Genomic DNA, 10741 nt, shown 5'->3' with positions numbered 1-10741 from the left:
TCTGCGTAGGCCGTGCCCGTGCAGTGGTCGCCGCCCAAGTTTGGCCACCTGTCCAAGAACGTCTACTTGATCAAGAAAGCCGCGTCCGTCGAACGCCACGCCAACAAGTGCGCGTGCGCTGCTGGCGCGACGTCCAAGGTCGGCAGCTCGTCGCGGCCGATCGAAGCGCCTCGTAAGAAGGTCAAGAAGGCATCGCCCGCACATGCTTCAACCTACTGCGGGGACGCATGCCACAACAAGTACGACCATATACGCACGATTCGATTCCCAATGCCCGTCACTATGCGTAGGATGCTGTACATTGAGTGCTGCGACCAGACCTGCTCGGCGCCCGACCCCGACCTGTGCATGAACCGCCCGTTCCAGCACCGCCACTCCAAGTCTGTCCCTCCTACGCTGTGTCTTGTGTCTCACTGGTGGTAGAGCGACGCGGGTGCAGTACATGGCAGCCAAAGGGTTTGGGCTCGTGGCCGACGAAGCCATGGACGCCCAAGACTTCATCCTCGAGTACGTTGGCGAGGTCATTGACGCCGCGATGGTCAAGGAGCGCATGGCGGCGGCGAGTGCCAACCGCGAGGTGCGTTTGGTCTAATTCAACTTACGAATCAGGCAATTTGGTCAATAGACCCACAACTATATGCTCGAGATCGAAAAGGACATTGTGATTGACGCGCGGCTGAAAGGCAACGTGAGTCGCTTCATCAACCACTCGTGCGAGCCCAACGCCCGGGCCCAGAAATGGTAGATTGTCGCCTCTCTAGGTCGGCATGCTCAGTCGAGGACGTAGGACGTGCCAGGGCGTCGTGCGCATCGGCATCATGGCGCTGCGTCCGATCGCAGTGGACGAAGAGATCACGTTCGACTACCAAGTACACTTGATATCTCGATAGTTTGATATTATGCATGATTGTAGTTTATCCACTTTGGCGGCCGCAAGGTCCAGTGCCATTGCGGAGCACCCGGCTGCAAGGGCGTCCTTGGCGGCAACCTCCCGGGGTCCTCTGGACACAGCTCGTCGACGCCTTCGGACGCCGAGCTCTCGCACGAAGCGGCGAGCCAAAAGCTCTCGCGACCGCAAAAGTCGACGTCCCTCAGCGTCTTCAAGAACGCGCAGGTACGACCATCTCAGGATATAAACGAGATTATGACGTGGCATGTCCTCGTAGCTGCACCGGGACTGGCTCGCCAAGCACGGGGCGTCCAACCAACGGGCGTCGCCGCCGCTCTTCCTCGCCCATCGCGTACCTGACCTTGTCGACGTCGACTCGCACCACGCCACGATCCTCGAGCACCGCCGGCCGCTCGAAGCGGCGCGGGAGGCGGCGCCCGCGACCTTGGCGCTCGCGCAGCCGCTTGGCAAATCGTTTTTGGCCGGCGGCGTCCTCGACTACTCGGACGAGCTGCGCAATGTGCCCGCACGCCCCGCGCCGTGTGCTACGCGCCGCCCGCCGAGCCGCGTCAACCTCCTCGATGCCCGGTCCAAGCTCTTTGACGGTAGACCCCGAGTACGACGACGTTCGAGCTCACAGGCGGCGTAGACATTCGGCGGTTTGCACGGGGCACGTCGCGCTGGAACAAGCGCCTCAACATCACCCAAAACGATTTGGACACGGACCGTGTGCGCCGCCTCTTGGAGAACGTCGAGGATGGCATGAACCTCACGCGCGGCGACACGGTACGCTACCGATGCGTCTCGACAAGTCGTCTTGACGCGAGTACGTAGGCCGACTTGAACGAAGACTCGTGCCACCGGTGCGGCCAGACCGGCGAGCTCATATGCTGCGATGGGTGCCCTGCCGCCTTTCACTTGTCGTACGAAGCGCCGCCTCTGCACATGCAATGAGAGCTCATGCACGGGGTGTGTAGATGCGCGGGCCTCTGCATCGTGCCACCTAGCACGTGGTTCTGCCCGCCCTGTCGCCGGCAGCACGTGCCCCACGTCTCGAACCGGCACCGCGTCCAAGTGGCGCCGTCGATTTTCCAGCAGCAGCCGACGACGGCGCCAGCGACGGGCCCACATAAGCGGTCGCGCCGGAAACGCAAGGCGCCGTAGCAGCAGGAACGACGATCGTTGAACAGGATGTAGATTGTATTAGATGTCGTCCTTGACCGGCCCTTCGCACTTGTCGGCGAGGAAGCCTTCGCTGCTCTGCTTGGCCTTCTACACGGCGATAGCATCGCAGTAAGCATGCGACTATGGTGCAGAGGAAGCGTACCACGATGGCGGTCGCCAGCAGCGCATGCGGGCCAGCGTTGTTGGGCACGGGGAGGAAGCCGCCGTCCTCCTTGCCGCTGTAGCAGTGGGGCGTCGTGAGGCTCTCGGTCGTGTCGTAGAGGTTGTCGGGCGTCGACGGGTGCACGGCGAACTCGTGCACGAGCTCGCCCTTGAAGCGGATCGTCATGGTCACACCCGGCTTCATTTCCATCCGATCCTGGAAGGCCAAAATGGACTCGGCAAACGCTATTTCCAGAGGCCATACCACACTATTTCAGAATTTACAAATAGCAATAACTTTGTAAAGAAAAATAGTTTACAGTACACGTGAAAGCACAAGGAAGAAAGATAGCTGCCACTACTAGCAGTAAATACATGCAACATAGCAAGAAATCGTTGCAGGATCATTGAGCCCACGTCGTTGGTACGCCTTGGTAGCCTGTGAACGGCGGCCGCCGAAACTCTTGAGCGAGCACCGGATATTGTCCTTTGCAATTTAAATGGCCAACGACCTGTCAGAACCGATGTATATTATATTGTTTACCAGGGTTTTATCCGGTAAGTTCCGGATACGCTCGTCGACCGCTGTCCAACTCAAAAATTCAAATCCAAGATGTCGGGCCGACCGTCCCGGCCCGGGACAGGCGCGGGGACCGCCCCTCGGCAGCCGACCGCGCGGACTCGGAGGACGACCTGCGCAAGTGAGGCGAGGTCCAGCAGCCTCACGCGGCCGACGGTCGCGTCCCAAGCGCGAATCGTGACCAAGGCAACGCTGCCAGGCCAAGCGACGAAGCGGCCGATCACACTCAAGGGCAGCACCACGGGGCGCGTCCAGCTCAAGCCAGCTGCCCGGAAGCCTGCGCCGCCGATGAAGCGACCTTTGACGATCCCGAAGAGTCCCAACTTTGCGACGTCCAAGCGGCCACCGCGCACCAAGCCCGAGCCGGTCCCGCCGCCGCCCGCGAAACCGGTGCAACGCCGGCCCCATCCTCCGATGAAGCGTCGACTTACGATTCCAAAGAGCCCAGACTTTGCAACGTCGCACCGTCCGCCACGCGCGCGCGAGCAAAAGGTGAGCGCGACGACCCAGGAGCTGCAAGACATTGCCAACGAACGGCGTGCCATGATGCTCGAGCGCCGGCGCTTCCAGCGCTACCATCGCGCGACGCAAGGCTTGCCAACGAAGACTCCGACGCAGGGTCCGACCTTTGCGATGGTACAAAGCTTCATTTCACTCCGAAATACCACATGAAATGCGTAGAAATTGCGCTCGGCTGGCGTCCTCGGCGTCCCCGCCGTGCGTCGCCCCAAGCTCACGCAGGTGCACGAGTTCCGCTTCCAAACCGACGTCCGCGCTCTCAAGAAGGAAAAGGCCGACGCGGCCAAGCGCCGGCTGGAAGAGAAGGAAAATGCTGCCGACCTGCCCTCCAACAAGCGCCGCAAGTTTCGCTGACGTGGCTTGTACGACGGCCAAATTGCCGCTTCTTCATATGACATTTCTGTTGTTGCTTGTGAAGACAAAGGGTCATCGTGCGTCCTGTGGTCCTAGCCTTGGCGGTTGCAGTCTCTCCTACTGCATATCGCAGAGAGCGTTGACTGCCCGTATGCGTGGTGCCAAGCAGTTGCTTGGGCGAGCATCGCTGTCCGAGCCACTTGTGTGCATGTGCTGCAGCCCAAAAGAACGATGGGCCTCGTTGCTACCGTGCATAGTATAATAAGAAAGCGCTCTAGAGAGCGCGGAAGCGGCAGTCGAGAAGCTCGAGACGACGGTCGACCACCATCTCGACGTGCTTCGCCTCCGCGTAGGCTGCAATGGCAGCCTCGTCGTCAGCACTCGCACGCAATGCGAGCGCGACGTCCGGGCGACCTTGCACTGCGTCCAAAAGCGCCGTGATGTCGGTGACGCGGAGGGTGCTGGGGTTGATGGCGCTGGATTCGAGGTCGAACATGACCCTTGTTAGGGGTTGCACGCGGCGCCGGACGTAGAGCAACGGCGTCAGCAAGGCCAAGATGTGCTGCCGCTTGAACGAGCGAGTTGAGAGCACCGAGAGGCGGTCCGTCTGCCCGGCAATGTCTTCTTGGGAGAGCTCAAACCCACTCGACGGAAGGTTGATAATGTTGAGCCAGTGGGCCTCGCGCAAGTTGCGCAGCTTGGACGCCCAGAGACGAAAAGTCTCAAAACTGACTGCGTCCATCGTCACGAGATGCACGGTCAGCAAGTTCAAGCTCGGCAGCGGAGTGTCCATGAGCGCGTCCGGTGTTACCGAGAAAGCGCCGTACGTCAACACCAGCTCTTCGAGGAGCGACATCTGGCCGAGGAACGGGACAAGCCAGTTGAGGTTCTCAAAGCCACTGGCGTCGAGATAGTTGACTTTGGCGAGATCGAGGAGAGCCATAAAGTCACGGATGTCGCCGCGGAAGAGTGCGGGCTCCACGTAGAGCTGCACCGCCTCCACGTGGTGCAGCGGTTTGCCCAAATTGATAAGCGCCTCCGAGGCGTTCAAGCCCAGGGTTGTGACCGACGTGGCCGCCGCGAGAATGCTCGCCAAGGCGTTTGCGCTGGCTGCCGAGCTCAAGGCGTGGAGCATAAGGTGTGTGACGCGCCCTGCCTCGAGGTGCTGCGCCAATGGCTCGAGCAGCGGGTCGATCACGTGTTGCAGGAGAGCGACAACTTGCAGACGCTGGGCGGCAGCAGCGTCGTGCGGAGGTGAAACACGTCAGCGTAGACTTCCGAGAGCTGCGTGCACAAGGGCACAATGCCTCTAAACTCGGGCTCGTCAAACCACGCCACGTCTTTCGTGTCGACCATCTTGAGCTTGGACGGCAAGGCGGCGAGGAGGGCCGGGAGGTGACGGTCGAGCACACTGTGTCTCGGCGGCAGAAGCAAACCTGGGATCGCAGGCAGTGCGACGTAGACGAGGTCCAAGTGATCTTGCGAAACGGCGCTCATGTCCACCGTCGGCCACTGGCCGTCAAACGCCATGGGCGTCGTCATGAAGGTGCGCAGTGCGGCCAGCGGCGCGCAGAGCTCGGCCGGTGGCACCGCCATGAGCAAGGCCGCCACGTCCTCCTGCGACTCCACGTAGCCCATGGCCGAGTAGAGGACCGCGGCCGGAATCGCCGTCGGTGGCACGAGCTTTTTCTTCTTGTCCATGTTGCAGCCGCGTTGACAATGCCAAGCCCGCCGCTGGATCCGATTTAAATACATCTCGCATCTCTTACATACCAAAAACAAGCTATACAATAAACAATACCATGCACGCCGGTGATTGGTCCATTTTTCGAATCCGGAGCCGCTCGATTCAAACGTGGCAGCAGCAGGTGCAAGCACGAGTCGGCGACGCCACAAGACGCTATAGGGTCGTACGGTATGACGCCCAGAGCTGGTAAATCATTGACGGACTCGGTACTGCCCGCGAGAAAGCCATTTGGTTGCATTTGCCACGCTGTTCAGCTGCTGGCGAAGGGCGATGGCAGCCAAACCTCAGTAGCTGTCATGGTGGCGGCGAAATACGAGCCATGTTCCCTTGAAGACACCATAGAGTGCTCGTTATTTTTGAAGGGACTTGACCTACTAGGCGGGATTCGGAGAAAATCACTGATCGACAGCGGCATCGAGGTTGCATGATTGACATGTAGTACACATTAGCAAGCCCTTGACGCAGGTAGACACTCATGTTCAATTCGTCATCACAGTCAGCGCGTATGAAATGATATGCAAGCGAGGGGTGCGTCACTCCGCCGATGTCAACTCGACAACATCATGCATGCCATCTTGCAGGATAGTTGACCCTTGGTCGGCAGCACGGTTTTGGCTCTGCGGGTCGACCTTCCAGCGGAGAGAATAGCACCAAATGCATGACATAGGTGCTTTATAAGCTTTACGCACCATTCACCCATCCGTATGTCTTGTTTAATTCCCCACGAGCCACGCCGCTCGACCGATATAGGTGCGTATTTCGAAATAAAATAAATTGCAAGATACAACCAGCAGCGGCCGCGTCATAAAATGAGCGCGATGCAAAGAACCGGCGCCGCGTGGAAGTCACTGCGTTTTTGTATACTATACAAACGCTGCATCGCACCCACGATACGAACAACCAAGATACGTCAGAGCAGCAGCATGTTCGGTCGACTGGCGCAGTGGCTCCTCCCGACCGCGGCCCCGAACGACGAGCACGCCAAGGACCGCTACGACCTCCTCGTGCGTCGACCTACCGCTTCCAGCGTCTCATGCGACCTCCTTCGTAGGCCTCGCTGAAGAAGGCCGTCATGGACGTCTGCCACTGGCACGAAGAAAAGGCCAAGCTCGAAACGAGCGGCAAGACGATCGTGCTCGAGGAAGACGACATTGGCGTCTATGATCTGTGTCGCTGCATCCAAAGCTGCCTCAACCACGGGCTGCGCCATGGCCACAACGACGCGACGGCCTCGTGCTGGCCGCTCGTGCACTTTGTCGGGACCGCCGTCGCCGAGGCCAGCGCGCCGGTCGCAGGCACGATCCGCGAAGCGTCGCGGCTGTCGTCGACGGACGCAGGCAAGTCACGCGTCTGGCTTCGCCTCGCGTTGAACCAAGCGAACCTCGAAGCCACGATCGCAGTACGAAGAGCGATGTCTCCTCTGGCATCTCACACATGCGTAGCTCATTCTCGCGCTCGACACGGAGCAGTTTCTCCGCGCCAGCTGCGAAGACTGGGCCTTGCTGCGCTGCGCCGAGGGCGCGTCGATCTTTGTCCAGCTGCTCACGTACCTTGGCGACTTGCATTTTCGGATCCCGATCTCGGATCTCGAGTTTGCTCGGCGCCGCAAGAGCCAACCCCGCGTCACCATTGCTCTCGACGCCGCCGCCGCACCCAGCGCCCTTGACAACATGGACCTGCTCTTTGAGAAGGTCGAGGCGCTCGTCGACGACGTGGCGAGCCAAGGTACTCGTTCGCCGGAGCGCCGGGCGTCGCGCTCTACCGCGCTTCTTGTAGCCGACGAGTACTTTTCGGCCGCGGCCCGACGTCTCTCGGACAAGAAAAAGGTACCTCTTTGCTATATCCCGAATTGTATCAACTTTGTATCAGGGTATCAAGCCGTGGCAGCACGTCTTTAGCGTCGAGCTCTCATTTCTCGTGCGCAACCCGTACCACACCAAGTGCGCGTTCATCGACCCGCACCTCGCGATTCCGAATTTCGTGGTCGAGTGCCTCGAGTACATTGCATCGCACGCGTCGACACCGCGACTCTTCCGCACGACCGTCTCGCAGGTCCAACCCTATTCTCCCGATGCAATAGTCCAACATGTCTATATCTTGTAGGTCTACGTGGCGCCGGTGAAAGACTACATCGAGTTCCACGGGTGCCTGCCCAAGCAACCCGACCCCCACGTGGTCTCGGCGATCCTAGTCGAGTTCCTCCGACACATTCCCGAGCCGCTCATCACGTCCGAGCGCTACGACGCCTTCGTGACGGCGTCGCGCATGCCAGACGAAGGCGACCGCGTCCGGAACCTCGCCTGTCTCGTCGCCGACCTCCCAATCGAGTGCAAGATCGTGCTCGAGCGGGTACGCCTGTCGCTTCGCTTCACCTCGAGCACGGATATGCAACCTGCATACCCTAGGTCTTTGGGGTCCTCGCGACACTCCTCGAGCCAGCGCACGCAGCGCTCAATGGCCTCAACGTCGTCGGCCTCTCGATTGCGCTGGCGCCGGCCATCGTCCGGAAGCGCGAGACGCGCGAGAATAAGCTCCAAATGCAGTCGCAGGAGGTGCGCATGGCAGCGATCGGCGCGCACGTCGTTGAGCTCATGCTCTCGCACCACGAGACGATCTTTGCGTCGGTTCGCAGCACGATTCAAAAGGCGACGCAGGTCCGTTGCTCGTCTTCTCAAACCCGCAAGCTCGAACGCTACGCACTAGGATTTCGAGATCAAGCAGCGCTTTCTCGCAAGCTTTGCACCGCTCGTCAAGCAGCACCCGGTCGTTGGCAACGTGGACGATGACGCAGCGCTGGAGACGATCTGGCACTGTATGAAGCGCCACCGGTCCCAAGTGCAGACCATGGAGGAGACGGAAGCGCAGGCCAATACGTCGCGGCGGCAAAGCGCGGTCGTACGCAACGAGATGCAGCAGCACCTGCGCGACGAAGACAACAACCAAGCCAGTGCGACTTGTGTATCTTGCCTCGGCATCTGAACGACCGCCGTGTTTAGACGAGGACGACGAGAACGACGGGATGGTCTTTGAAGAGGTTCCGCTGCTGACGAGCGCGGCGACGGACGATGTCGCGCTCTGGCAAGCGTACGGGTTCCACGCAGCGCGCGTCCTTGACAACTTTCAGAGCGGCGGCGTCCTCCTCCTGCGCTGCCTCGCGTACTACGTGCAGCACGACCCCAAGGCGCTCGAGGTTCACCGTTCGTGTATCGCTTCTCGATGGTACAACGTTTGTGGCTAGCACTTGGCGGCGTGCGCGCGCCGGACGCCACCGCGCGCGTACAGTGCGCTCACGGCGAGTGCGGCCATCGTCGCCGTGCTGCTGAACGCGCTCAAGCTGGCGCCGACGCCGTCGCACCCGACCATCGACTTTACGCTCCTCTCGATGGAGCCGTTCTGGGAGATCCTTGCGGACCACGTCTTCTTCTACCGCATGTTTGGGCTTGCGCTCGAAATGTTCGAGTACCAGTATACGTTCACGCACGACTTTGGCCGCGTCCTCGAAGAAACCATTGCGCAGCTCGAGTGGCTCTTGCACCGGTCGCCGTCGTCGATCGACGACATTATCGACGACTGGAAGCTGTACCGGAAGACTGCGATCTCGTCGCGTCAGAACTCGATAAGCAACATGCTCGCGGCGATCGCAACGCCCGAGGCGGCGGTGACGATGTCAAAGGCGCTCGACTTTAACCGAGCGGCGATGGCGCAAAAGCTCCTTGGCGACTCGAAGATCCTCAACATTGCGCACATTGTCGAGATCGACGAGGTGCTGCCGATCACGTGCCAGCTCTGCAAGTGGAAGCTGCTCTACAGGTATACGGTATTTCTTCCTCTAGACCATAGGATCCATGTCGTGGATAGCACAGACGTCCACGGCTCGTCGCTCCAGTCGCTTCTCATCCTTGCCAAGGCGCAGGTATGTGGTGTGGTGTCCATACCCAGGTGATTGACGTGGATGGAGCGGTGTAGAGTCCGACGCTTGTAGTGGTCCAAGACGACCAGAATGTGATTTTTGGCGGCTTTGCGTCAGACGAGTGGCACCATGCGCTCAACTACTATGGCAACGGCGAGTCGTTCCTCTTCAGCTTTGAGAACGGCGCGAGCGTCACCAAGTACCCGTGGAGCCGCAAGAACAACTACTTTCAGCTGTGCTCGGAAGACGCGCTCATCATGGGCGGCGGCGGCAGCTTTGGCCTCTACCTCGTACGCATCTATATCCGCAGAGTGCTTGCCATCACCCATTGAACTAGGATGGCGACTTGCTGCAAGGCTCGACCGGCGCCTGCGACACGTTTGCGTCCAAGCCGCTCGTTGCCCGCGAACGCTTTGTCGTCACCAAGCTCGAGCTCTGGGGCTTCTCGGCCACGTGATTGTCTTCTTGAATATACATATCGATGTACCGCTGCTTACACTTGGGCGGTTTGGACTTCGATGAGGTCGGTGACCACGTCATGGAAGGGCTCGAAGTGGCGGCTGATGGCGCTGTTCTCGTCCTTGTCAACCACGCTCTTGAGCAAGCCCTTGGCCTGTTCCCAGGCAGGCGACTGCGCAAAGAGCGTCGTGAACTTGTCGAGGAGCAACCCGGCCAGTGCGTCCATCTCGCGGCCGTCGGGGTCGGACGACGCCCACGCGTAGAACAGCACGACCTGGAAAAGGATGTTCTCTGTTGACGCCATGTGCAGCCGCATTGGCGCTGGCGACGACGGGCCGAGGTGCCCGGGCGACGTGGCGTACAGCGGCGACGCGAGGCCGCTGGACGGCGTGGGCGAGACCGAGTGGAACGACCCGGTCGAGCTGTGCGGACTCGCGTACGGCGTCGAGCCATACGTCGACGAGCGCGACTGGAGCAGCGACTGCCGCAGAGATGTCGACGTTCGCCGCGTCGAGGCTGCTACGGTCGTCTTGGGCAGCGCCGGAAGGCCAAAGTGGGCAGCCCGGATGGGGCCGCCGTCAATCTCGCGGGCAAACTGCGAGAAGCTATGGACGAGCGACCGGAGGCCCTCGGCGCGCGCGTCCTCGTGCCAGCTCCAGCGCTTGGCGAAGAGCACGACGCAGCTCCCGACCTCGAGCACTTGCATGTACGCGACGCGCTGGTCCATATCTCGTCTGGATCCAAAACGCACCTGAATTGGAAAGGTGCACCGATTGCAGCGAATACGCACCCGTGGCGGGAAATAAATTTATTGCAACCTTATTTCTTGTTGTTACTCTTTCGTCGTCTGAGCGTTGATGAGGACAGGGCTCGAGAGCAAGAGGAGCAGAGTGCGGAAGAGCATGTCGAGTTGAATGGGTCAAAGCGGGGCAAACGAGATCTGAGATCTCATCTTGT

The 10741-nt window shown here is 60.2% G+C and overlaps 6 protein-coding genes across 6 annotated transcripts in view; 3 read left to right on the top strand and 3 right to left on the bottom strand.

Annotated features, from left to right (window-relative positions):
- Positions 1-2053, top strand: part of SDRG_13920 (hypothetical protein) — a gene marked incomplete at both ends in the record, with an annotated part of 2987 nt that extends 934 nt beyond the window's left edge. Inside the window, 10 exons of the mRNA XM_008620021.1 lie at positions 10-239; positions 291-380; positions 424-577; positions 626-741; positions 788-869; positions 914-1114; positions 1167-1494; positions 1539-1675; positions 1724-1812; positions 1867-2053. Coding sequence (XP_008618243.1) covers positions 10-239; positions 291-380; positions 424-577; positions 626-741; positions 788-869; positions 914-1114; positions 1167-1494; positions 1539-1675; positions 1724-1812; positions 1867-2053 — 1614 coding nt within the window. The remainder of the gene's footprint in view (positions 1-9; positions 240-290; positions 381-423; positions 578-625; positions 742-787; positions 870-913; positions 1115-1166; positions 1495-1538; positions 1676-1723; positions 1813-1866) is intronic.
- Positions 2054-2067: 14 nt separating this feature from the next.
- Positions 2068-2454, bottom strand: SDRG_13919 (hypothetical protein). Its single transcript, XM_008620020.1, has 2 exons — positions 2217-2454; positions 2068-2161 (listed from the first exon to the last, which is right to left on the bottom strand). The coding sequence occupies exons 1-2, from the start codon at positions 2424-2426 to the stop codon at positions 2093-2095; spliced, it is 279 nt and encodes a 92-aa protein (XP_008618242.1). The 5' UTR covers positions 2427-2454; the 3' UTR covers positions 2068-2092.
- Positions 2455-2798: 344 nt separating this feature from the next.
- On the top strand, positions 2799-3748 carry SDRG_13918 (hypothetical protein). Its single transcript, XM_008620019.1, has 2 exons — positions 2799-3431; positions 3477-3748. Exons 1-2 carry the CDS (start codon positions 2829-2831, stop codon positions 3666-3668), a joined length of 795 nt encoding a protein of 264 aa, XP_008618241.1. The 5' UTR covers positions 2799-2828; the 3' UTR covers positions 3669-3748.
- A 139-nt stretch (positions 3749-3887) lies between these two features.
- SDRG_13917 (hypothetical protein) lies at positions 3888-5369 on the bottom strand (the record flags this gene model as incomplete). Its single annotated transcript, XM_008620018.1, has 2 exons — positions 3888-4845; positions 4896-5369. The coding sequence occupies 2 exons, from the start codon at positions 5367-5369 to the stop codon at positions 3943-3945; spliced, it is 1377 nt and encodes a 458-aa protein (XP_008618240.1). The 3' UTR covers positions 3888-3942.
- A 969-nt stretch (positions 5370-6338) lies between these two features.
- On the top strand, positions 6339-9782 carry SDRG_13916 (hypothetical protein; the record flags this gene model as incomplete). The annotated part of the gene is made up of 13 exons (XM_008620017.1): positions 6339-6419; positions 6467-6814; positions 6858-7140; positions 7192-7241; positions 7285-7467; positions 7519-7764; positions 7821-8069; positions 8119-8362; positions 8412-8605; positions 8654-9225; positions 9274-9328; positions 9382-9615; positions 9663-9782. The coding sequence occupies 13 exons, from the start codon at positions 6339-6341 to the stop codon at positions 9780-9782; spliced, it is 2859 nt and encodes a 952-aa protein (XP_008618239.1).
- On the bottom strand, positions 9754-10563 carry SDRG_13915 (hypothetical protein). Its single transcript, XM_008620016.1, has one exon. It carries the CDS (start codon positions 10509-10511, stop codon positions 9819-9821), a length of 693 nt encoding a protein of 230 aa, XP_008618238.1. The 5' UTR covers positions 10512-10563; the 3' UTR covers positions 9754-9818.
- Positions 10564-10741: the final 178 nt, after the last annotated feature.

This window comes from Saprolegnia diclina, assembly GCF_000281045.1.
Source record: "Saprolegnia diclina VS20 unplaced genomic scaffold supercont1.64, whole genome shotgun sequence".
Taxonomy (NCBI): Eukaryota; Oomycota; class Saprolegniomycetes; order Saprolegniales; family Saprolegniaceae; genus Saprolegnia; species Saprolegnia diclina.
Note: the sequence above shows the minus strand (reverse complement) of the source record. Positions and strands in the feature narration are given on the sequence as shown.